Source organism: Nanorana parkeri, unplaced genomic scaffold (genome assembly GCF_000935625.1).
Source record: "Nanorana parkeri isolate BGI_ZX_2015 unplaced genomic scaffold, ASM93562v1 scaffold31, whole genome shotgun sequence".
In the NCBI taxonomy this organism is placed as follows: domain Eukaryota; kingdom Metazoa; phylum Chordata; class Amphibia; order Anura; family Dicroglossidae; genus Nanorana; species Nanorana parkeri.
Window position 1 is genome coordinate 3,051,907 of NW_017306299.1, and position 26,735 is coordinate 3,078,641.

General features: G+C 45.2%; 1 protein-coding gene across 1 annotated transcript in view; it reads left to right on the plus strand.

The window, feature by feature from the left end:
* Nucleotides 1-26,735, plus strand: part of ALK (anaplastic lymphoma receptor tyrosine kinase) — a 93,471-nt gene that overhangs the window by 23,878 nt on the left and 42,858 nt on the right. Inside the window, exons 6-11 of the mRNA XM_018568094.1 lie at nucleotides 13,686-13,839; nucleotides 16,001-16,148; nucleotides 19,525-19,656; nucleotides 23,739-23,883; nucleotides 24,429-24,611; nucleotides 24,695-24,793. Coding sequence (XP_018423596.1) covers nucleotides 13,686-13,839; nucleotides 16,001-16,148; nucleotides 19,525-19,656; nucleotides 23,739-23,883; nucleotides 24,429-24,611; nucleotides 24,695-24,793 — 861 coding nt within the window. The remainder of the gene's footprint in view (nucleotides 1-13,685; nucleotides 13,840-16,000; nucleotides 16,149-19,524; nucleotides 19,657-23,738; nucleotides 23,884-24,428; nucleotides 24,612-24,694; nucleotides 24,794-26,735) is intronic.

The window sequence follows — 26,735 nt, forward strand, 5'->3', positions numbered from 1 at the left end:
GGAGGGGGCCTCATTGAGGAACCTGGCCTTGGGGCAGCAGAGAGAGTAAATCCGGCCCTGTATACATCATATTGCAATTTATGAAGCGTGGAAATGAATGACCTTGCTTTCTTGCGCACGGTCTGCTATAACTTTGCAAGGATTGTACATATGAAAAGCACCACGTTTTTTAAAAATTTGGACACAAGTATGTAATATTTCAACTTTTTTAAAAATTGCATTTAAATTAAAAAAACACCTGGCAACATGGTCTCTTTACGGGCTTCTGTTTAGCGATAACAGTTATGTTGTTTTAACCACTTCAAGACCAGGTGTTTAGACCCCCTTCCTGGCCAGGCCATTTTTCAGTGTTCAGCGCTGCTACTTTGACTGACGTTTATTCCGTCATGCAACGCTGCACTGAAATGAATTTTATACAATTTTTAGGGACAGATAGAGCTTTATTTTTATTTTTATTATAATTAGGAAAAATTACAGAACATTTTGAAAAAAAAAAGTTGTTTTTTTACATTATGTTAGGAAACATGTATTATTAACCAGTTTTTTGGTAAAATATAAAAGATCGGGTCACGTCGGGTAAAACGACACCAAACATGTCACGCTTTAAAATTGCGCGCACCCGCGAAATCGCAGAAAACTACCATACCCAAAATTGGCCATAGGCGACACTTTAAAAGCTTTTACCGCTCATCAGTTTAGTGTTATCAGTGATTGATGGCCAAGACGGCAATTTCCCGCGTGTCTGAGCGGACGTCTAAAGACGCTCAGATCTAGAGAGCTCCGGGCCGGCCGTTTTTCTACTACGGCCGGCCCGGAAGTGGTTAAATATGGTGGTGATGCTGTATAAATGCCGCATGTCATAAATGTATTCACGCAGACTTGTAAGGTTACCAATCCCTTTATTATAAACATGTAGTGCCATAATATTGTTTTCCATCTACAATGTAACAGAAGAAATGATTGTGACAGAAGAAATGATTGTCCTTGTGATGAAAACATCATGAGGACATGTGGAGAACTCAACATGAAGTATATACCGTAATTGTATGTATATTAAACACAGTCCTGAAGCAAATATTGAATTAGTAAGTTGGTCGAATGGAGGAAAGAAAAGAATTATTTCTATATTGTTTTCTCATGGACTTTCCATTTACTCTTCTTTTTCCAACACGTGTGCATGCATGTGCGTTGTAATCTGTAAAAATTGAGTAAAGAGAAAAAATGGGGAAGGTGCGGAAAGAGAGCAGAGCTAAATACAGTGTAAGTGATTCCTTATATGTAGGTAGGCAAAGTTAGTAACATGTTGGTGGAAAGAAATGCAGACTACTCATCTGGGAAAGTTGCAGTAATAGTCTACAGCCTGACCTCCCATTTGTGGAGAATATGTCTGTCTCTATGCAGACCTTTATCCTTAATGATGTTGAACCAAATCTTTAGGTGACCCAAATCTTTGTTGCTATGGGTGGACTTTATATGGGATGGTGGATCAGGGAAGAAGTGGCCAATAGCCATAGCAGTCCACGTGACTGCTATGAGGCCTGAAGTAGGAGGGGGTCCCATTAGGGAGTCTGTTAAGAAAAACTAAATTGTTCAGTTTCCAGTATAAAAGACTTCAGGATCTTCTCTAATCACATATCCCACTTGGTACAATAAGAAGCATTTACTTATGTATACTTACTTATACATTATTATTGCTACTACATCTTTAAACAAAGGGCCAAGTAACTGTCCTTTGTTGGTGTCAGAGGAAGATATTGTGCTCCATTGTTGGTGTTAGAGGAAGACATTGTGCTCCATTGTTGGTGTCAGAGGAAGACATTGAGCCCCATTGTTGGTGTCAGAGGAAGAAATTGTGCTCCATTGTTGGTTTCAGTGGGAGAAATAGTGTTTCATTGTTTTGTAAAAGGGAGGTATAGTGCCCCATCATTGGAGTCAGTGGAGGGAATAGTGCCCCATTGTTGGTATCAGTGTGAGGGATAGTGCCCTATCATTGACGTCAGAGGAAGAAACAGTGTCCCATTGTTGATGTCAGTGGAAGGAATAGTGCCCCATTGTTGGTGTCAGAGGAAGGAATAGTGCCCTATCATTGGCATCAGAGGAAGGAATTGTGCCCCATTGTTGGTGTCAGAGGAAGGAATAGTGCCCTATCATTGGCATCAGAGGAAGGAATTGTGCCCCATTGTTGGTGTCAGAGGAAGGAATTGTGCCCCATTGTTGGTGTCAGAGGAAGGAATAATGCCCTATCTTTCATGTCACAGTGGGAAATACCGGTAGTACTCCCTCATTGCTGTAAATGGAAGAAATGATGCCCCATCATTGGTGTCATTGGGAGGAATATTGCACCAAGGGCCGGATAAATGCATGCAAATGGCCGCCTCCAGCCCTCTGTGTGCAGTTTGTAGACTACTCATTTAAAGCGCTGGTCCTTAGTAGTACTGACTATGATCTCCTGCTGCCTGTCCTTGATTTAGACATGTTAGGATCAATAACAGGTGTTGTCACACAAGCTGCTACAGAGAGACTTAGCCACAGGGGCCCCATCAACATTTTGCCATGTAACCCCATGATTCATAACCACAAATCCCAGTCAGCTTTGTGTGGCAGAGGTGCCCGGAATTCATGTGTCGGAGAGGTCAGTCAGGAGATTTCACATCTTCAGAAAGTTCCTTTACTGTATAAAAACAATTCATAGAATAAATGAACTTTTTCTGTGGATATGAAATCTCCTCCCGACTAATCTATGTGACACAATAATGCCGGGCGCCTCTGCAACATGAAGCTGGCTGGGATTTCTAAAACCCTTCTCTGACAATAAATGTGTGCATGGTTGGCAGCGTTGCTGCTCACCCCGGCTGGCATCTGACGGGCTGGCTTTAGGCCAGCAAAGGGAATGCTCACTTGCAGTAACAATGATATTGTTATTAAAAATGATATGCTAAACCCATAATGCAATGGGAACCCGGTGTCACGGATCTTCAATGTTTTTAAATCTGCAGCTTTAATTTAAACGATCCTGCATTGTTCAGGCACTTCCTGTTATGGGGTGACAACTGTCTCCCTATTGTGCTCTTGCGTTGTCACCATGTCACATGCAGGCCCAGATTCCCCACAAGGCCACTGAGGCCCGACCTCGGGGCGGCAGGGCGCAGAGGGGCGGCAGCGGTGTCCTTGTGGGGAAGTTGCCCTCTCTACATTCAGTCCTACTTTGCACAAGCACGACTAAATGTAGAGTGAGACAGCCGATTTTTCGTTTACATGTGAAATCGGCGATGTCAACAGTGTGCAGACTCCTCCCCTCCCCCCTGCACTTACCTCTCTCCTCTGGTTCCGTCCTCCGCCGCCGAGTTTCTCACTGCCGCTCCGTGTAGACTGTAGACAGCGAGGGGGGAGAGCTGTGCTCTTCCTCTCTCACCTGTCACAGGTGCAGCACAGTGCTGTGCTAGAACTCCTGTATTGGAGATGACAGGGTCAATAAAAAGAACCTGTCACCTCCAATTGCTATCACACAGGGGATTGTTTTCTCCTGTGTGAAAGCAATAAAGTTAGGTGAAACGGCAGGGAGAGTAAATCTGGCCCTGGTCACATGCACCTCCGGTGGAGACTACAAGCGGCCATGCCGACACGCTGCACAGCCGTGTGACCGTGTTACATAGTTAAGCCCACCCCCCATAAATTGAACTCTATACCCACAGTTACGCATAGTTGATACAGGAAGGTGGAAGAAACCCTATAAATCTATAGAAACCCCTATGATCTAATTTACTGCAATAGGGGGCAAAACCCTTCCTAATCCCCCTAGGTAATCACATATTTCCTGGATCAGCAATCTTTGGTGTTTCTACTTATAAATGGTAAAACCCAGTTACATTCTCTGCATCTAAATGTATCCATGTTTTTATAGCAATCCACTGGGTTTACTAGAACTAGTTCCTAAGGTAGCCTGTTCCACATTTTCACAGCTCGTACTGTGGAAAAGCCTTTCCGTATGTGAAGTTAAACCTCTTTTCCTCCAGACACAAAGGAGTCTTATTTATAAACAATTTTCAGAGCCATTTCCTTGAACTCTGGCACAAGTGACTAGGACATGTGACCATGCACATAATCTCAGGGGAGGAAAATGCCTTTCCCTGGGATTCCATAAGGTGACAGATGAGATTTCCCAGCAATGCTCTGATGATGTAACCTTCCCAGGATGCAATGCTCGGGCACAGATTACATCACTATGCCCAAGAGGACCAGGAAGTAGAAAAACAGTAATTGTAAGTAAAAGAACAATATGTTTATGTAACTAATGAACTAATGAATGAAAGATGATTTCATATCAGCGAGCAGAGCTGCATGCTAATGTGATTTTTAGTAAAAGAGGGTAAAGGTCCACATTAAGAACATTCGTTTTTGCCTCTGTTTGCACAGATTGAACATTCACAAAGATTTGCAGGGTGAATGGCTCTGCAAATTGTTTATAAATGGACCCCAAAGAGTGGCCCCTTGTCCTTTGCAATGACCTTAAAGTGAATAAGTTTGCACCCAGTTCATTATATGGACTGGAAAAATAATGAATCTGCTAGAGGGATCAACAGGTTAAAACTGTTTCAAGGGGGGTTTAAAAAAAAACCTGTTGTCTTATAACTGCTGCCAGATTGTATCATATACACTATATTGTCAAAAGTATTGGGACACCCCTCCAAATCATTAGATTCAGGTGTTCCAATCACCTCCATGGTCACAGGTGTATAAAATCACGCACCTCGGCATGCAGACGCTTCTACAAACATTTGTGAAAGAATTGGTCGCAGGAGCTCAGTGACTACAAGCGTGGTACCGTGATAGGTTGTCACCTGTGCAATAAGTCCATCTGTGACATTTCCTTGTTACTAAATATTCCGCGGTCACCTGTTAGTGGTATTATAACAAAGTGGAAGCAACTGGGAACAACAGCAACTCAGCCACGAAGTGGTAGGCCACGTAAAATGACAGAGCGGGGTCAGCGCATGGTGAAGCACACAGTGCGCAGAAGTCGCCAACTGTCTGCAGAGCCCAACATCAGTACCTGACCTCACAAATGGTCCAACATTCCCATAGACACACTCCTAAACCTTGTGGACGCCTTCCCAGAAGAGTTGAAGCTGTCATAGCGGCAAAGGGAGGAGCCAACTCAATACTGAACCCTACGGACTAAGACTGGGATGCCATTAAAGTTCATGTGCGTGTACAGGCCGGCGTCCCAATACTTTTGGGAATACAGTGTATGTCTTTTTGTATTTTGCCCAGAGTTCCACGTTAAAATGACAGGTGCACAAGTGTAGAAATATATACTTTGTTTCTCTGCGCGTGTTTTACAATCAGTTCGCTGTATTACTACCCTGTTGACGAGCCGAGCGCCGGTCCTGCATGCACCGTGGCCCTCCGCCAACGCCTCAAAATAGATTTTAGACGGGTTATTAACTTGCACCCCTACTTTATTATTAATCATTAAACATCAGCCGCTCCCTCTGCACAGTAAGCTGTGACTCCTTAGCCCCGCATATACGCTCACTTAGCCCACATGGCTAATGCATTAAATATTTATTACAAAAGCCGCGGGAGCAGGACAGAGCGTAATGACTGCGAGTTCACAGCGGACGCACGGCGACAATGATCAGCCGCCTTCCGTGTACCTCCGCCATCTGCATATGTTTATCCGGATGGTGAGCCTGTGATAGATCGGTTTGAGGGTTAGTCACGCATCGGCTTTCAGCCTGCTTACACCTCTTATTCAGCCATAATGAATTTTGTTTATGGAGCAGAGGGACGATCTGGTTATCATATAGAAGCAGAGGATACAAGGGGGGCTCCCCTTGTGCTGTGATGTTAGTAATGACTTGTTGGCTTTCAGTGAGGGTTGTAATTAGCTATCCAACAAACTGGGTGTATGGAAATCTCAGGGCCCCATAGCAAAATTTTGTATGGGATCCTGTGATTTCCAGTTACACCCCTTGCAGAACCCACTTGAGATCCCACACAGGCCACCTGAGGGTGACCCTGCAGAGCCCACCATAGACTCTCTATGGTGGACTCTGCAGGGTCTCAGGTGGGCTGGTCACACTACTTACCTGTCAACCCCGATCCGCTGTCCGACTCCTCCACGGTCGCTGATGGGCCCCTTCTCCATCGCCGGGCCTGCCTTCTCCTCCACAGTCGGGTCCAGCCACCTCCGCCGCTGCTGGCTGTCACTGACTCAGCAGCGGCTTTGGAGAGGAACACGCTCTGTCACTGATCTGAACAGCGGCATGTTCCTCTTCACAGCCGCCAGTGACAGCCAGGAGCATGAGATTCCATAGCGACACAGGCAGCCCGCACGGCATCAGGGATGTCCTGACCGGGCCCCATAGCGGCCACCTGGGTCGCTATGGCGATTGTTACGCCACTGGTTGGTTTGTAAAAAAAGTGTGTGTATCTAATCCCAGAAATAGAAATGTAATTGATTGCAGCTTTCCAGTCCTTAGATGTGGTGGCTGCATTAGTTTTCTTTTTTCAGGCTTCTTCCTTGTATTTTCACCTGGTGATCCTGCCCGTAGCACACTTCCTGTGCTAGGGTGACAGTGCTCACTAACTGTACTGTTAGGTCAAACCCGAGCTCATCCAAACCTGGAAGGAAGCTCTCAGTGCTGGCCCAATCAGCTGCAGCCAGGGCATTCCCTGTCCACAGCTGCAACTAAACAAAGGGGCGGGATGCTGGTGACATCATTGACCTTTTATGGCCCATATGGACATATTAGGTCAATTTCATTGATTAGATATGGCCATGTGGCCATACATGGTCAAAGAGGCAGTATGGTGGGGATATCTTTATATGGCACGTGGCCATATTTTGTCAATGTAATTGACTTTTTATGGCCATCTGGCCAAGTAAGGTCAATGATGTCACCAGCATCCTGCCTCTTTAATCTTGTATGGCCACGTTGCCGTGTTTGTTCATTGAGATTGACCTAATGTGGGCCATATAATGTCAATGGTGTTACCAGCATCCCACCCCCTTGTTTAAGTGCAACACCCTGGCTGCAGCTGATTTGACCAGCACTGACAGCTTCCTTCCAGGTTTGGATGAGCCCATGTTCAGCCTTACAGTAGTGAGTGAGCATCTTGCTCACCAGCATCCTACTTCCTTGACCTTGTATGGCCATGTTTGATCAATGAGATGGACCTGTGATGGCAATGTGGGCCATATAGGGTCAATAATATCACCAGCAACCTTAGTGTCCATGCAGCTGCAGACAGGAACGCCCCAGCTACAGCTGATTGGGCCGGCACTGACAGCTTCTTTCTGGGTTCAGATTAGCTCAGGATTGATTTGAACCCAAGCTTATCCCTAATGTATCTATGGGGGAGCAGCGTTATCACCTTAGGCTGCTTTTCTGATTTGGAACTACAAACACCACCCCTTCTGCTCATCTTCATTACACAGAACAGGGTTGCTTTGTAGTTCACAGAAGATAGCTGAGAAAGCTGATAAGGAAGTTACAAAAAAAAAAAACAACTGCATTTCGGACAGGTTTAATCATTTCTTTCTGTAATTACAAAACATGTACTAATGTAGTCACCAGATCTGAGGACTGGTAATTACAATCAGTGTGTTACTGTGCACTGCATTAGGGCAGCTCATTCATTATGAATGGGCTGTCAGCACTCCACTACAGATGAAAAAATGCATATGGCCGTTTTTTAGCAATACATGGAACCACAACATACAGTATGTGGATTGTGGTGCACTGCAGTGCGTTGTACCAATGTTAATGTCTGCATATGTTACAAGCGGCAACTGCCACCCATTCAAATTAATGATCGGGTGACAGCTGCTGCATGTACACGCCTGCGCACCGCATGTAATCATATGTGAAAGGATTACATGCAGTTAGGAATCTGTCACTATCAGTGGTTACACAATTGTTTATCCAGAGATAGTGATTGTTTTTGTAACTGCATGTAATCATATAACATACCATTACATGCGGAGTGCAGGCGTGTACATGCAGCAGCTGTCACCACCCCCTCCCAGCACATATAATAATAAACTTCCCCCCTCCCAAGCCACCCAGCAGACATCATAAGCTGGGGGGCTTGGGAGGGAGCTTTCATCCGTGCAGGGAGGAGGCACATCGTCGTTCCCAGGTGATCTAGTGGTGATCATTAGTAAGGTCTGCACTAGACCTTACTAATGATCCATCATTCGGCCGGAGCTGACAGGAGCAGCTCTGCGGTCTGCATCCGTTGGAGATGCAGACCGTGTGCCCGACTTGTCAGCTGGCTGCGGGCCACTTAGTACCGGCTCACGGGCCGGAGTTGGTCCACGGGCTGGTACTTTGAGACCGCTGCCTAGACAGATGCCATCTCACTTTTTGTTGTGCCTTACCAGGACAGGATGTGAAGGGAAATCTCCCCAACGAAATACAGACAGCAGGAGGGGAGCGGGGGAGGCGGACACATCATCCCAGAGCTCTTAGCAACCTGTAATGCTCTGCGCGGCTTCCGGCCCAGCTCACTGACGTCACCAGTTGCCAGGACCTGAGCGGGACGCTCTGGCTGGCATTTTGGCGAGCTCCTGGCACATTAGAGGACTCATTACATACATGTAGAAATTTAAAGGATAAAATGTAGATTGTTTTTTCTACAGAGACAATTGTTTTCTAAAACTACCAATGGTCAAAAAGTGTTTTTTTTTCTCTATTACTTTATGGAAATGTTTATATTTTTTGAAGCACAGTACCACCAAAACAAGGCAGTGTTTGTCCCAAAAACCTGTATTACCTAAAGCGGATCTAAACCCGAGAACAAAAATGTAATATACTGCAGGTTTCTTTTATCACCGGTCCTGGATTTAGGCAGAACCTATGTTAAGATCAATAACAGTATTGTCACAGCTGACACTGCCAGGTACCCCAGAGAGAGGTCACCAAGGGGGCGGAATGATGACCATGAAAACTTTGCTATGGGCCCCCATAATTTGTAATTGAGCCCATCCGCCCTTCCTTCCATTTTCTTTCCTTCCTTCTTTCTCCCTTCTTTCCTTCCGTCTTTTCTTCCTTCTTCTCTCCTTCCTTCCTTTTTCCTTCCTTTCTTCTTTAATTTCTTCCTTCTACCTTCTTCCTTTCCTTCCTTCTTTCCTCCCTTCTTCTTTCTTTCTTTCCTTTCTTTCTTTCTCTTTCTTTCTTTTCTTCCTTTTTCCTTCCTTCCCTCCTTCTTTCCTTCACTTCTTCCTTCCCTTCTTCCTGCCTTCTCTCCTTCCTTCCCCCTCCCCTTTTTTTCTTTCTTTCTTTCTTTCCTCCCTCCATAGGGTACCAAATGGTAGATAATTATTCGGGTGCTCCTTGCATGGGGGGGGGGAGGGGAATGATCAGTTTATAAACTTTAATATAAAATGAAAATGACCAAAAACAGTTAAAGTTTCTACCTAGCTTCATCCTAATCCATTACGTGGCTCTCGGTGTGACCGGTGGCTGCCGTTATAGAATTTCTAATGGGACAAATAAAAATTTTTTTCTTCCTCTGGTTTTCCCCTCTGTGATTAGGATCAGCAGGGCCGGCGCCATATTTTGGAGGAATTATCAGGTTCTTGTCTAGAATTAATAAAGAACCTTTTTCCATTAGTGGTGCTCCTCAGGCCAAGGAAGGAGACGCAGGAAGAGATGGATATTAATCTTTAATTAACATTATGTCAAATCTTTCACCTGAAACTACTCAGCCTTCTAATTCAGACACAGGTACCTGGCTTCCATCCAGCGTTTGATGAGTGACAAGTCCCAGTGTGCCTGTGCTAGCCTCTGGGATTAATCAGCATCTAAAGTGATCAAACACAGAGAATTTCCGGAGAGGAGAGTTAGATAGAGGAATGAGCAGAGTCATCCAGCAGTGCAGAGTATATCAGGAGAGGAGAGTTAGATAGAGGAAGGAGCAGAGTCCTCCAGCAGTGCAGAGTATTTCAGGAGAGGAGAGTTACAGAGGAAGGAGCAGCGTCCTCCAGCAGAGCAGAGTATATCAGGGGAGGTGAGTTATAGAGTAAGGAGCAGAGTCCTCCAGCAGTGCAGAGTATATCAGGAGAGGAGAGTTAGATAGAGGAAGGAGCAGAGTCCTCCAGCAGAGCAGAGTATTCCAGGAGAGGAGAGTTATATAAAGGAAGGAGCAGAGTCCTCCAGCAGAGCAGAGTATTCCAGGAGAGGAGAGTTATAGAGGAAGGAGCAGAGTCCTCCAGCCGAGCAGAGTATATCAGGAGAGGAGAGTTAGATAGAGGAAGGAGCTGAGTCCTCCAGTAGAGCAGAGTATTTCAGGAGGAGAGCAGAGTTATATAGAGTAACATGTTCATTTATTTGAAGGTTCTGCCTAATGCACTAAAATGGACCAAAAGGGGCATGTAGAATTTTTGCAGCACAGTACAATGCAATCCACTGCAACTCCTTGCTGTACTGTAACTATTGAGGAGCAGCGTTGTCACCCTAGGACAGGAAGTTTGTTAGGACTACAGACAACTTCCCCTCTCCTCATCTCCTTAACATAGGGTGGAGGTGCTCTGTAGCTCTTAGGGCTGGTGACACTGCTTGAAATTTCAATGTAGCCCAGACAGAGAGCAAAGATTTCTTGCAGGATCAGCAAGTTTTTAGTTTTTTTTGTAGGTATCAAACCAATTGAACAAAACCCTTTCAATGGTGTATCTGCCAGACCAAAAGTGAGACAATAAGGGAAGTTCATTCTTAGGGTTTGCATTCATTTTAAAGCATATTGTGATATTGTCTGTTCACATATTTGAAACATTCAGCCCCACGGTGTTATTTTTAGAATTGAAGTTTATTGCTTTTACTCTTTATGTAGAATTAAATGCAGCGATGGGATCTGTGGGCCCGTGCCTAGAGGTGCCGGTGCTGGGGGGCACCCGATGCAGCAAGGCAGCCACAGCCTCCATCTGCTCGCTCGTCTCTTCCTCCCTTGGCTGTCCAGTCCCTTGTGCTTCCCAAACCCATCTGTCACTGAGAACTGCACCACTGCTCTCTGCAAAGGAAATGATGTCGCATTCCAGTGAACACAAAGACTCACTTATTTCATTGTCTACCGCAAAGTGTTCTTTATAAATTCCACCTCTTTACATGATTTCTCGTGTATGTCTTTGTTATTGTCTGTAGCTCAGTAAAGCCTTCCTAGACATGTCTCATTCCATCACATATCCCAAAAATAAGAGGATTGTTCCTCATTTCAGGACCATGGATGGAGCCATGCAAATCATTGCTTTGTACCCCCCCATCCAGAACCACTAGTGTAAAGTGCAGCGACTTTGCCTAGGCTGAGATGATGTAGTCAGTCTGCTGCAAGCAGGAGGAAGCATTTCCTCAGTCTCCTCTCCCCCAGTGATCAGTCTGCTGCCGGCAGGAGGATGCATTTCCTCAGTCTCCTCTCCCCCAGTGATCAGTCTGCTGCCGGCAGGAGGATGCATTTCCTCAGTCTCCTCTCCCCCAGTGATCAGTCTGCTGCCGGCAGGAGGATGCATTTCCTCAGTCTCCTCTCCCCCAGTGATCAGTCTGCTGCCGGCAGGAGGATGCATTTCCTCAGTCTCCTCTCCCCCAGTGATCAGTCTGCTGCCGGCAGGAGGATGCATTTCCTCAGTCTCCTCTCCCCCAGTGATCAGTCTGCTGCCGGCAGGAGGATGCATTTCCTCAGTCTCCTCTCCCCCAGTGATCAGTCTGCTGCCGGCAGGAGGATGCATTTCCTCAGTCTCCTCTCCCCCAGTGATCAGTCTGCTGCCGGCAGGAGGATGCATTTCCTCAGTCTCCTCTCCCCCAGTGATCAGTCTGCTGCCGGCAGGAGGATGCATTTCCTCAGTCTCCTCTCCCCCAGTGATCAGTCTGCTGCCGGCAGTAGGAAGCATCCCCCCCCCCCCAGTGATCAGTCTGCTGCAGGCAGGAGGGAGCAATGGTTACTGATAACAATCCGCTCAGGCCTACAGCACAGGAAGTTCAGCAGCTCAGGAGATTTTTGGCAGGAGCCACAGGTATGTTTTTGCCAACAAAATATGTGCAATGGTAATAAGAGCAAATAAGGGAAGTCCATTGTTGGGGCTCACATATAATAAAGCTGAAGTCAAGGCTGACCAATGGGATTAAACCGCCTAGGGATGGACCGATGCCAATACTAGTATCGGTGCCGTTACTGAGTATTTGGGCGAGTATTTGTACTTGCCCAAATTCTCCCAATACTTATCCCGATACCAGAACTTCTGGTATCAGGAACCCGGGCGGTGAGTCAATACACGGCGCCTGGCTTCCTGATTGGCCCGGGAAGCTCGGTGCTCCTTTATCACTTGGTGATGAGGGAGCATGGAGCCATCTTCTCAGCCAATCAGGAAGCAGGGCAGTGTGCAATAACTCGCCGCCCGGCTTCTTAATTGGTCGGGAAGCTGGTCGTTCAGGAAGCGCCATTACCCACCCCCCGGCTTCCTGATTGGCCAGAAAGCCGGCTCCATGCTTCCTCGTTACCTTATGACGAGGAAGCATGGAGGCAGCTTCCCGGTTAATCAGGTAGTCGGGCGGCGAGTCATTACACTTCACCCGGCTTTCTTCATGTATCGGTATTCGGTATCGGCGAGTACAGGAAAAAAAATTATCAGTACTCATACTCGATTCCCGGAAAAATTTATCGGTGCATCCCTAAAACCGCTCCCCATCCAATCTTCTTCTCTCCTGCTGTGGAATGTGGGCAGGCCCTTTGACAACAGTGGCTTCCAGGGACCAGTTGTCACTCCTGGATCTGGTGGGAGGAAGGTAACCATTTTTCTCTATTAAGTAATCTCTTGGAAAAAGAAGCATTATATCTTGCATCTGGTGGGGGACATTTAATTTTTTTGTAGCCAGACTGGAGTTACACTTTAAATCTGTCATATACGAAATTGTTATCTAAATGTACTGTATATATGAGCATTGACAAAGGATGAGCATGACAGCCAGTCAGCTAGTATTTCCTGATGCAGAGCCCAGATAGCAAGCAATTGAGCTGCAAGTTTGAAAATGACTTGCTAAACTATTGCTAGACTTGCCGAGCTTCACCATTTTGTTGCACAATTACAGCAAGTCTGCATTACAAGTCTCCAGAACCAGATCAACGTGCTTTGTAAAAGTGCTGTACACTCGCAAAGCTCTTCGTAAGACCGGCAGGACTCTTGCTGTAGACTTGCCAAGCAAATTTGCTACAAATTCAAAAAGTGTCAACTAGAACTTGTGCTGCGAGTGTTCTGCAAGTCTACAACTTGCCAGGAATGTGTGCTGCAAGTTAACAAGAATTACAATTTAACCCTGCCACAAGTTTGTGGCAAGTTATACTTGCTATCTGGGAGTTTGTCTGGGGCAACCTCGCTGTTTCACCCATAAAGTTATTTTTCAAGGGCATTCTCCATTTACAATATTTTAAGATCCTTCCTAAAAATAAGCATTCACAGACCAAAATATAGATCTGCTCTACACTCCCGCTAGGCATGGGTCAGGCCACGCCTGCTGATGAGACCAGGCCACGCCTGCGGATGAGAACAGGACATGCCCACTGATGAGACCACGCCTGCCTCTCATTCATTCCAACTCAAACATTCCTGATTGGCTGCTATCAATCCCTGGAATTTGCCTTGTCCATGATATAATAATGATTCCGAATATAATAGGGTGTTACTTGTCTTGCAGGTTACTGGTTCTTGACAACGTGCGGGGCCAGCGGTCCTCAGGGGCCGAGTCAGAAGCTGTGCGATGAAGCCTATGAGAACTTCAGCGTAATAGTCGGGACGGGAACGCAAAGGGGCGTACAGATCTGGCGGGTGCCCGAAACCAACCGATACAGGTGATGCTTGCGGGTCTCATTACTTATAAAGCACAGGTAAAAAAGATGGCGGAAGTATTGCCATTTCCAGGGCTGTATTTCAACATCACAGTTCCCGCTAGGTACACCTGAATGATAACACCAAGCTCCGCCCCATTTTGGTGAGAACTAATGCTAGAAAAGAAAAAAAAAGAAGAGATGGTTTCATGCATCTTGAACTTTAAAGAGTCTTCTGACTCCTCTACATCCTCTGATAACCCTTATAGTTCTATTGCTAAATTTAGATACAAATGTCAAGTTGGACAGAAAGTTATCACCATTTGTACATTTTTGGGCTCCTTCTAATCCAGCCACTTTATGGCCCAAGATTATTGATATTCTGATCGAGCTTTGGGCTTATGTTCTGTGGTCAGCTGAGACGCAGATGGTGCTAACCTAAGTTTTTCTTGAACCTCTCATTAGCTGGCCTCCTCTGCTTAAGTAGCGGCACGGACTTGTATCACTCGGTCTGATCTTTCCACGTATGGGGTGAATGCAGCGGGTCTAATCATGCCGTGTAATTACATGAGAGCAGCCGAACTCTGTACTTATCATTAACAAGTGTCTCTTCAGATGTGTAGTTACACCGTCATAATTATAACCTTTCAGGTATTTATATCCTACTCGTGTTAATATCTCACTGCTTTAACAACCGCTTGATATCTGACTGCGTCACCTGAATAGTAATGTTCGCTGTCCTAGTCTGACAATGCTCCTTAAAGGGAATGTGTCGTTTTATATATATAAAAGAGAGAGAGGTTATAATAAGCTCTCACCATGAGTTCCTGGGTCTGTACACCTGCTGTGCCCATTATGAGGAGCTCCCACCATCTCTGCACTGGGTTCCTGGGTCCGTGCACCTGCTGTGCCCATTATGAGGGTCTCCCACCATCCCTTTGCTGAGTTCCCGGGTCTACACTCCTGCTGTGCCCAATATGAGGGTCTCCCACCAATCCTATGCTGAGTTCCCAGGTCTGCACACCTGCTGTGCCCATTATGAGGAGCTCCCACTATCTCTGTACTGGGTCCATGCGTCTGAACACCTGCTGTGCCCATTATGAGGAACTCCCACCATGTCTGCACTGGGTTTCTGGGTCTGTACACCTGCTGTGCCCATTATGATGGGCTCACAACACCCCTGTGCTCATTATAGGGGGGTCCCCACCATCCCTGTGCTGAGTTCACGGGTCTACACTCCTGCTGTGCCCATTACGAGGAACTCCCACCATGTCTGCACTGGGTTCCTGGGTCTGTGCACCTGCTGTGCCCATTATGAGGGTCTCCCAACACCCCTGTGCTGAGTTCCCGAGTCTGTACACCTGGTATGCCCATTATAGGGAGGGCCCACCATCCCTGTGCTGAGTTCCCAGGTCTACACTCCTGCTGTGCCCATTATGAGGGTGTCCCACCATTCCTATGCTGCGTTCCCAGGTCTGCACACCTGCTCTGCCCATTATGAGGAGCTCCCACTATCTCTTTACTGGGTCCCTGGGTCTGTACACCTGCTGTGCCCATTATGAGGAACTCCCACCATGTCTGCACTGGGTTCCTGGGTCCGTACACCTGCTGTGCCCAATATAGGGGGGTCCCCACCATCCCTGTGCTGAGTTTCCGGGTCTACACTCCTGCTGTGCCCATTCTGAAGGCCTCCCACCATTCCTATGCTGAGTTCCCAGGTCTGCACACCTGCTTTGTTCATTATGAGGGGCTCCCATATTATTATTTATTGTATGTTATGTATAATGTATCCGTAGTAGCCGGACCACACAAAGATGGGTGGAACACACAAAATTCCAAGGTGGACAGGAATTAAGTTAACACAAGGCTCCATTTATATCTAAAATATCATTTTTAGGTAGCCTGACCCTTTGAGAGTCCATTGAATCCTATTCAAAATGAACATAGAAAAATAAGTCTCAGTACATCATGGTAATGCATAGAAGGGAATTTATCAAAACCGGAGCAGGCAGAATGTGAAGCAGCTGTGCACGGCAACCAATCAGCTTCTCTTTTTCATTTTCAAATCTTAACTGAACAAACTGAAGAGAGAAGCTGATTGGCTGCCATGCCCAGCTGCTCCAGATTTTGTCTGCTCCAGTTTTGATAAATTCCCCTCATTATGTCTTGCTTTATTTTCTTTCAGGATATCAGGATACGGAGCAGCTGGCGGAATGGGAGTGAAAACTCCTACGAGGGCTCACGGCACGGCACTGGTTGGGGTTTTTGAACTACAGAAGGATGACATACTATATATATTGGTTGGCCAACAAGGGGAGGATGCCTGCCCCCGGGTAACTGACTACTTCTATATTTATGTAGATACTGGTCTGGTATATTCTATGGTTGGGGAGAGTGTTTATAATTTGTCTAATCTAGACTGTTCCCCAAATAGGTGTTTGGAAGATCTCATGCACAACTCCAAACTCTTAACGTACCCTAGAGGCATGGCTAATAAGATATCTATACAATTAAAATCATAATTCCAAAAACTATTAAAACTATGAGAATTGACACATTTCACTTTTTTTATACACAAAACCACACAGATCTGCTGCAATAAGATCATTTCCTTGTTCATTAACAATTATTAAATGGGCTGGGCTATGGGGGAAGATTAGGGAAATTGCACTTGTTCACCCTGAAGATGAGGAGCTTGGGAGGGGATATGGTTGCATTGTACAAATTGATGAATGGTGAAGGTGAATCGGTAACAAAGAGAGATTACTCTAATGTCCCTAAAGAAGAGAAGAGGCCACCACATGACATTGGAAGAGAAGAGGTGTTTATCTCAAACTGTGTATGGGGATTCTTTACTGTTGGAGCAGTACTCTCTTCCCCAGGTAGTGGTGTCAGCTGAGAGTATAGACGCATTCATAAAAATTGTAGATGTCTTCCTCGGGGAACACAATATACAGGGGTATGGGAATGCTTAGTGACTCCCACACAGACACACACACACACACACACATCTCTCTCTCTCTCCTGTGATGGACTACAATCTCAATACAAATTAATAAACTAAACGTGAGATTGTAGTCCATCACAGGAGTAAGCTTGGAGCGGTGGCTACTTTACAACACACACAGGGACCATGGGGGACAAAAGCAGCCCCCCTCCAGAAGGAAGGACAGTGTCAGCACCATTAAGAGATGATTTGAGGATGTACAGCCCAGTGATGCACACATAAGATACATTGTTGTTAATAGTTAAGATACTAGAATGTATTTTTAAGTTTTAACTCCTGAGTCTAGTGTTACTTTAATAAACAATCACGGGGTAACTTGAAACATTTGGAAGGGATCAATAGACCAGACCTCAACTTTCATTGAGATCTTTAGTATAGCTCTTGACTTCATTTTTGACGTCTGTTCCTTTATTCAGTTTCATTGTCTGCGGGGAGAAAGTGATCTATACGTTTTAATCAAGCAAATTCCGGCCCCATTTAATAAAGCCGAAATATTAATTTAATGAAATGTAGCGGCAGAACAGATGTATTGACTGTTGGAGTAATTGGGTTCTGCGCCATTGGACAAGAGTTTATCTAACTAATTGGATTGTAATCAGCATCTTTACAATATCCTTCTCGGCGGAAAAGTGCTTTATAATACAATTTGAAATGTTTTAATTTTTTTTGCGCTTTCTCGAAAAGCCCGGGACACTTCATTAGTCATTAAAGCCATCTCCTCATTCGCGCTTGGAAACTAAATTAGCGTGAAGGATTTAGGAAGGGTAGACCAAGCGCTCTGACCATCAGCTTCTTCTCCACTGAACTGCTATTTAACAGCGTGATAGACTAAAGGTTGATGGCACAAGAGGTGAATCCGCGTCACTTGCATCAGTAATGTAATCACCCAGGCAGGAGAGAGGCCTTTGAGCGCGGCACTCAGCGATGCTCAAAGATATCTTTGAACTTCTAGAACTTTTTTTTTAGGGGGTCGCAAAAAAAAAAAACCCCACAGAGATCCAAGAACAGAGAAATCACACTGGTTATTTATTTATTTTTTTTGTAACGAGCAGCATTTCTTAAAATAGTACAAAAGCATCAAATGGAAAATAAAAGAATCTCTGCGCTAATAGGAAATCTTCACACCAGGATCGATAGCTTAAGTAAGGAGTGAGTACAGTCTTGAAACGCGTAGACAGGAGAGTGTTTTTATCGATTCTGTCGTCTGATGCTTCAGATAAGGTCATTATTTTTACCTGAATGACAACATGCTGCCGCGGATTGCTTCTACATGAGAGAAGTTGTGCTTGCCTTGCATCTCTGTTTGCATAACAAACATGCCTTAAATGTAACATGGGGGTTGTGTTTGTGACCTTGGCTGCCAGAGAATAACCCTGGGGTCCGTCAGTTCCACTGAACCCAACCTTAGTGGCCAATGAGCTTCAGCTGCTCAACATTGACTCCTCTGGACTCTCCAGGGCTTCGCGCTGCCACCAACAAGTCCAAAGTTATCACACCAATATGGCTACCAAGACCGATATATTTAACCCATTAGTGTGCTGCCATGGAGCTAGACAGGAAAGGAAAATTGCTGGTAAGTATGAATACAATTTTCCGGTTATTTCCTCATTTATTTATTATTCCTTTCCTCAAAATATGATCCAATGCATTTCAGGGGCCATCAAATGCCTCTTTCATTAAAGAAGTACACTTTATTAAATCAGTATAAAAATCAGACTGTGTATCATGATAACAATTGTATGAGGGAAGTGGCCCATACACTGATCGAATTTCAGTCACGTCCTGCTGACTCTGCAGAAATCGGAGCTTGAATGGGCCTGCTAGCACCACCCGCCTCAATCAACTTATCTTGAAGGAGCCAGGTGGAAAATTGTTGGCCGACCAGTGACTCCAGTCAATCAATGGCAGTCACTGCTTAGGTATTCTGAAAGGGGCGGGCATCAGCTGGATAAATACAATACACCGGCAGGGAAGATTCATCCGTTTGTGCGGTTTAGCATGGATGAGGGAATCCGTGTGATTTATTTCCTTCAGCTGGCAGGCTAAACACCCCCTCATTGACTCCCTTTATTAAATACATCCAGGGCCGCCCCTGTAATGAGGCATGCTGCATCTCTTTAGGAGTTGTATAAGGGCCATACACATCTCCCGTCCCAGTTCTTTGCAACCTGGGATGCTCCTGCCCGGCTCTTGGCAACCAATGACATGACTGGTTGCCAGGAGCTCAGCGGGACATTCTTAGAGCAGCCTTAGACCCCAGTTTTGTAGCGCGATTTCCGCTCAAAAATCGCTCAAATATGAAGCTCAGTGTTGCTCGTTCAATGCATTTCAATGGAGATGTTCACATCTTGCAGCTCAATGTCACCTGTAGCGTGTAGCTGAAGCTTGTCACTCGAACGTGAGCTATTCTTTGCCAGATTTCAAGCGATTTGGCCCCAATAGACGGCCAAGAGAAGCGCTACGTAGTGTGACAAAATGTTCTCTGTAGCTCAATGTCGCTTAGCTCAAATCAGCGCTGAAAAAGTTGTAGCTCAGTGTGAATGGGGCCTTACAGCTCAGCGTTGTAGCAGTGCGGGCTATGTGTGAATCCTGGGGTACTGATGGGGTAGAAGAGTTTAGAAACATTGCTTTCAAGGCTTTAGCTATCAGTAATGATATTTTGTGTTGGTTTTTTTCTTGTTAACCCTCTCATTATTCTTCAGGTTGATCCCATCCTGAAAATGGTTTGTATCGGAGAGAATAACGTGATTGAAGAGGAGATAAGAGTCAATGGAAGCGTAAACGAATGGGCAGGAGGAGGCGGTGGAGGGGGAGGAGCTACATATATATTTAAGGTAATGTAAACTCCAGCACCTCATAGAGTCTATAATGGAACTGTCAATTTGTCTCCTTACCTAGCAAGGATGAGCTCAGGTTTGGATGGAACCCAGTCCTAACCTAAGCTCATCTAACCATGGATCTACCGAACCCTCCCACCCAATCAGCTGCAAGTTGGGGCATTTCCCTCACAGCCGTTGACAATAAACAAAGGGGCAGGATGCTGGTGCTGACATCATTGACCTTATGTAGCCATATAAGGTCAATGACATCACTGCTTTCCACCCCTTTGCTTACGTCAGGGAGTTCCATGTCCGCAGCTGATTGGGTGGCAGGGAAGGAGTTTCCTTCCGTGTTTGAGAGCAGCTATTTCCAGGTTCCATGGAGCTCAGGTTCAGACCGCATCCAGTCCGAACCTGAGCTCATCCCTATTACCTAGCTGCATTCTACATGTCAGTCAAATCACTCCCTGTCATATGGAGCTGTGACCCCCTCACTGCTACACGACCTTATGCCCAGCACACCACTGCCCTGAAATACTCTGCACTGCTAAAGGACTCTGCTCCTTCATCTATCCAACTCTCTTCTCCTGAAGTTCTCTGCACTGCTGGAGGACTCTGCTCCTTCCTCTATGACTCTCCTATCTTGAAATACTCTGCACTGCTGGAGGACTCTGCTCCTTCCTCTATAACTCTCCTCTCCTGTAATACTCTGTAGTGCTGGAGGACTCTGGTCCTTCCACTAACTCTCCTCTCCTGAAATACTCTGCACTGCTGGAGGACTCTGGTCCTTCCTCTATAACTCTCCTCTCCTGAAATACTCTGCACTGCTGGAGGACTCTGCTCCTTCCTCTATAACTCTCCTCTCCTGAAATACTCTGCATTGCTGGAGGACTCTGCTCCTTCTTCTATCTAACTCTCCTCTCCTGAAATACTCTGCTCTGCTGGAGGACTCTGCTCCTTCCTCTATAACTCTCCTCTCCTGAAATACTGTAGCTTCTCAAATAACACGATCAGACATCGGATGGCTCCCGCCACAAACAACTTAGTTTGGTTTTGAAACTATTGTGTATGTTCAGTTAACTCACATTTTGGGTTCTTCTTGTAACTGCTGAGATAAAACCCAGTGGAGGCTAATCCACCTAGAGAATGTATTGTCTTATAGTAAACCCCTAAGGATTACAGCTTACCCACAACCTTGAGAGAGAGGAGCAGCAAAGTCTGGGGGGAGGGACAAGACCTGTAAGTGTTACTTTACTGCAGCAGCGGAAAACCAGGTCTCTTAACTTGCCAGGCAAGGATGAGCTTTGTGATGGAGCTGTGCAAATCTGAGGATTGGATGGGCAAAAATACAAATCCTTTGGCAGGTAAACAGCTTCCTTATATGTATTTAATCTGTGTTTTTATCTGTTTGATTCAGATTTAAGACATACAACATATACTATATTACCAAAATTATTGGGACGCCTTTACACGCACATGAACTTTAATGGCATCCCAGTCTTAGTCCGTAGGGTTCAATATTGAGTTGGCTCCGCCCTTTGCCGCTATAACAGCTTCAACTCTTCTGGGAAGGCGTCCACAAGGTTTAGGAGTGTGTCTATGGGAATGTTGGACCATTTGTGAGGTCAGGTACTGATGTTGGGCGAGAAGGCCGGGACTGCATGCCGAGGTGCGCGATTTTATACACCTGTGACCATGGAGGTGATTGGAACACCTAAATCCATTGATTTGGAGTGGTGTCCCAATATGTTTTGGCAATATAGTGTGTGTTGATAAGATGGCGATGGCGGACATAATTGGTTGGTGGGCAGAATTTAATAGACAGAACATCGTGTTGGCCAAGCTGCGATTTACCTATCAATGAACTTTTATTTTGTTTTTGTACTTTGGTCGCAGTGGCTGCATACTGTAACAGCGATGAATTATGACTTTTAATAATTAGTTGTTGCAGAAGTGCTGGCCTTTCCACGGTTTCCATTTACTCAGTTCAAGGCAATTAATATACGTTCGGCACTCGGTTGACAAGAACCGGGGGTGCCGCGGTCCATGCAGCGGCTTCCTCGCAGAATGGATATTAAACAGGCGGGAGTCATTAATAATTTTCTCGCTCCTCTCAGAGAAATGGAGTCAGAATTCAATAAGAACTCTCCGCAGTTTAACTGACAATTACTCCTGGCGGCCCGACGCCGCTGATTGGAAACTGAACTGGAAAGATTGTTGCAGCTTGTCGATAATGGAACGTTGCCGAGAGTGAAAAAATTAGCCGCTAAAGGAAAACGAATGTGAGCAGAGAATCGGCGAGAAAGGGAGGAAACAAACAAAAAAGGAGGCAAAAGCAATATTTCTTTTTTTTTAATGACCCATATTTGTTTAGTTCTGTTGTACGTCGCCCATCCTAACCACATACATTATTATTATCGCTGTCGTTGTGTAGCGCTCTGACGCACGTTGAGGAGGATAGAGAACCGTTTGCAGAGATTACAATCTAACATCACCATCATAGTCACACACACTATTAATAAAGACGTTTATAAACACACAAATGTACTAAAATAATTGATTCATTACTAACAATTTGTGCCACAAATGGGCTTACAATCCATAGTCAGTATTATTACTATTATTATTATTAACCCCCTCATGGCCGAGGCCTTTTTTTCATTTTGTGCACACTCCAGTTTCTCTGTTGGCTTCAAGAGTGAAACAGAAATACCCGGTACTCCGGGTATGAAAGGGCATGTGACTCACCCTCCTGCCTTCCAGGTGATGGTGCTGGTGCTTGGGGATTGTCTGCTTAGGCACTTTTTAGGTCGGTGTAAGCTCCAAGTTGCAGGTGTTACATGGTCAAACCACAAGTTCTCTTTAAGCCGGTAAATAATATCCTTAAATTTACTACCAAACTTCTGCTTTCAGTGATGACCAACAGAGCACAACACTATGCCAAAATAATAATTAATAATGATATATATCATTAGTAGATTCTGCGGTGCTGTCCAGAGAATGTAGTCTTTTATCATATATGCCGACGAGGAGCCCTGAGAATGTAGTATATTCCATGCCCACAAAGAGCACTGAGAATATAGTATGTCCCTGCCTTCAAGGAGCCCTGAGACTGTAGTATCATCCCTGCCCAGAAGGAGCCCTGAGAATGTTGTACCTTCCTGCCCACAAGTAGCCCTGAGAATATAGTATCATCCATGCCTTCAAGGAGCCCCGAGACTGTAGTATCATCCCCGCCCACAAGGAGCACTGAGAATATAGTATCATCCATGCCCACAAGGAGCCTGGGGAATGTTGTACCTTCCTGCCTTCAAGGAGCCCTGAGAATGTGGTATCATCCCTGCCCACAAGGAGCCCTGAGAATGTAATATCTTCCTGCCTTCAAGGAGCCCTGAGAATGTGGTATCATACCTGCCCACAAGGAGCCCTGAATCTGTAGTATCATCCCTGCCCACAAGGAGCCCTGAGAATATAGTATCATCCATGCCCACAAGGAGCCCTGACAATGTAGTATCATCCATGCCCACAAGGAGCACTGAGAATGTAGTATCATCCATGCCAGGAGGAGCCCTGATAAAGTAGTATCTCCATGCCCATAAGAAACCCTGACAATGTAGTATCATCCCTGCCCACAAGGAGCCCTGTCACAGTCATACAGACACGCCCACACCAAGGGTTATTTAGGCAAAATCTTGTTAACCAACCAGCATGTTTTGGGGGTTCTAACAAACAGCAGAATATAAAAGCCCATGCAGATATTGAGTGCCCAGGTAAATACTGAGACCTAGTCTCAGAGTAGGCAGGCTGCAGTGCTAACATCTCTATTACCAGGTAGAATGGACATTTGGCTGAAGTGGGCTTATGTGTTCAAAACAAGGTGCAGGAAAATAGTGTTGTTGCTCATAGCAAGCGATCAGATTCCAATTTCCAGTGCCAGGCAAAACATGCAAGGAAGCTTTTCATTGGTCAAGCAAATCAACACCACTGTTTGACCTCAATTTGTTTTTATATATATTTTTATGTTTATGCTACATTTTAACTTGTAGTAAAAGGTGGAGAATGTTCTGCTGATATCTCTGCGTTATTATTTGTCATAGCTGGAGAACGGGAAGTACAGCCCACTGCTGATCGCTGCAGGAGGAGGTGGCAGAGCGTATAAGGCGAAAGCAAATATCATCCAACCGGAGCGGCTGGAGAGCAATTTCACCGTGCCGGGCCTGAATGGAAAATCCGGGGCGGCAGGTAAATTCCAGGGGGGTTCACTTTCTTTTTCTTGTTATTTATGCGAGTTAGAATCCAGCAGATGTCCAGCTAAAGGCACTACAAAACACATCATATCTGCTATCAGGGTCACCCAAACATTTTTTGCAGATTCATTGCTATAATATTGCTTAACTGCCCAAAATTATCACATTTAAATTGTCATTATTAAATTATCACAACAATTATTAGTAATATTTCACTTATCACCTCGTTACAGACTTTATATATTAGAACAGAACTATAATCTAAAGCTGGCCACATTACAACCTGACTGCATGACAATAAAAAGGTCACTTTATACAGGATTTATATAGCACCAACAGTTTGCATACATGCTGTACAATATATAGGGAGACAGTACAGTTATAACATAAAAGCTTACATTCTAAAAGGGATATTAAAAGGTAATTACTGTGCGAGGATGAGTTGAAGGACAAAGTAAATGTTCAGTTGTTATACAGACGGTACAAATAACCCGCTAGATAACCCAACACTGAGCTCTGTCCTTTTATTTTATGCGGCAGGTGGGGGAGGTGGATGGAGTGACCACACAGCCTTTCCATGGGCAGGAAAGTCACTGGCGGATGGTGCTACTGGAGGGGAGTCCTGCCCCCAAGCCCTGAAGAAGTGGGGTTGGGAAACTAGAGGTGGTTTCGGAGGAGGGGGCGGCGGATGCTCCTCCGGAGGTGGTGGCGGAGGATACATAGGTAAATATGGTTCCAGCCCAAACGGCGATACAGTTGACACATTAAAAAGTTGGAATGTGTAACAGAAATTGTATGTACTGCAGGTGGCAACGCTGTAGATGATAATAGCCCAGATGCAGATGGTTGGGATGGGGTGTCCTATATCAGTCCACTCGGTGTCCTCTACACTCCCCCATTGAAAGGTAAGGAGCCATATTGACGGATCATCCATATGACAAAATATTTGTGCTTGGACTTTGGGTGCTTACTTTCACCATTTTTTTCTTTCCATAAACATTTTTTTGAATATACATGAAGTTAAGGATGAGCTCAGGATTGGATTGGTCTGAACCTGAACACAGAAGCCACATGGGCTTCCTGGGCCAATGAGCTATGGGGCAGGGCATTCCGCACCCCACAGCTGACCATAAGCAAAGGGGTGAGATGCTTCTGTTGACGTCATTTACCTAACATAGCCATATAGTCATATAAGGTCAATAACGCCACTACAGCCCGCCCCTTTTCTCACGTGCATCTACAGGCGGGGTATTCCCCAGCCACAACTGATTGGGTGGCAGTGAAAGGAGTTTCCTTCTGGGTTCGGAGGAGCTCCTTGCGTGTTTGGAGGAGCTTAGGTTCAGCCCAGGTTCAGTCCGAATCTGAACTCTACTTGCAATGTACTTCTGAACTTGACTACTCCAGCAAGAGTCATTTCCCTAGCACAGCCCCCGCCTTACTTCTTATTCTAGGAGTTTCTTATTACTCCCTCTGCTGGCCCAGCTCCTCTGCCCCTTCCTTTACCTCCTTAAATAACCTTTTATGTAATAGTTGGGTTGAGGAGTACAGAGGTTCAAGAAGCTGATACCAAATCAAATTCTTATATTTACACTACGGACACTCCTCGGGTTGGGTTCCGGAAAATCCATAGTAACCAGAAAATATCTTAAACCCGAGGAGTGTAGTTGTGTACTGTACTTCCGCATTTCAAATTGCAATAGCCAATAGCAGGCTGGCTATTGAATCCCCGCCCACTAAGAGAAGGAGGTCCGCTCCTCTGCTCAGTGGGCGGTTTCAATAGCCAGCCTTCTATTGGCTATTGCAATTTGAAATAGCCAGTAGCAGTCTTGCTATTGATCCTGGTTGTTTATATTCAGCTGCCGGCTGAAGTTTTCATGAGTCAGCTGCCCCTCTGCATTCTTTAAACAGACAATGTTATTATATTTAAAATTAAATTTAAGGAATAGGGATTGGAGGCATGTAAAAAAATGAATGCCTCCTTGGTCCATTGTGCATCCAGAACTGCTGATATATTAGACACATACAGCCTGGTTATAGTGTCATTTATCCAGCAGTTCCAGAATAGCAGATTGTATCAAAGATACATGGCGAGAACAGGTATTTCTGGGGAGGAGGACAGCCACAATATGTAAATTCCAGGAGCCCTTTCATGTCATTCACTCATGTCACTTATATAGAATTTTCTGAATAATGGATACATTGCACAAGATCAAGGAACTTCTTCACTGTATGGAGACTTTGATGTTAAATTAGAACTGCATCTATGAATTCACTGACAATAGAGAGGGGGTATATATTAAAAACTTTTGAGCGGCAGCTATATCAGGATCAGGGAATCAAGCCCTGGGATCATGAAGATCACTGTTGCCGCAAGTGAGGGGGATCTCCCCAAAATGGGTGCACAACAGAAAATGGGTCTACACACATGTCTGATATTTTTTAATGGGCTATTCATTTTCATTTGACTAGAGCTCTGATTTTAATATTAAAAGAACCTCCTTCCATACACCTCCTCTCACTGTCTTCTTCAAAGCCAGTTGAGGACCAAGTAGTGCTTCACCATCGCAGGAACCAAAGTCCTTCTGTATGGTGGATGCACCAACTCCTAGAAGAAAACTTCTTGCCAGTCTCCCTGTACATTGTATGATGAGGAACTGTCCACCACTAGGAAGACTGGGGACTTCCAAAAGAGAGTGTCTGGTCTGAGTCTGGCTTTATTTATGTAAATTTTGCACTTGCGGTGGCATTCACCAAATGCGTCAAGCAAAACATATGTTTTTTGCACACAAAGATTAGTAACAAACGCACAAAGAATATGCGGTTAAAATATGGGCAGAGTTTGAAGCT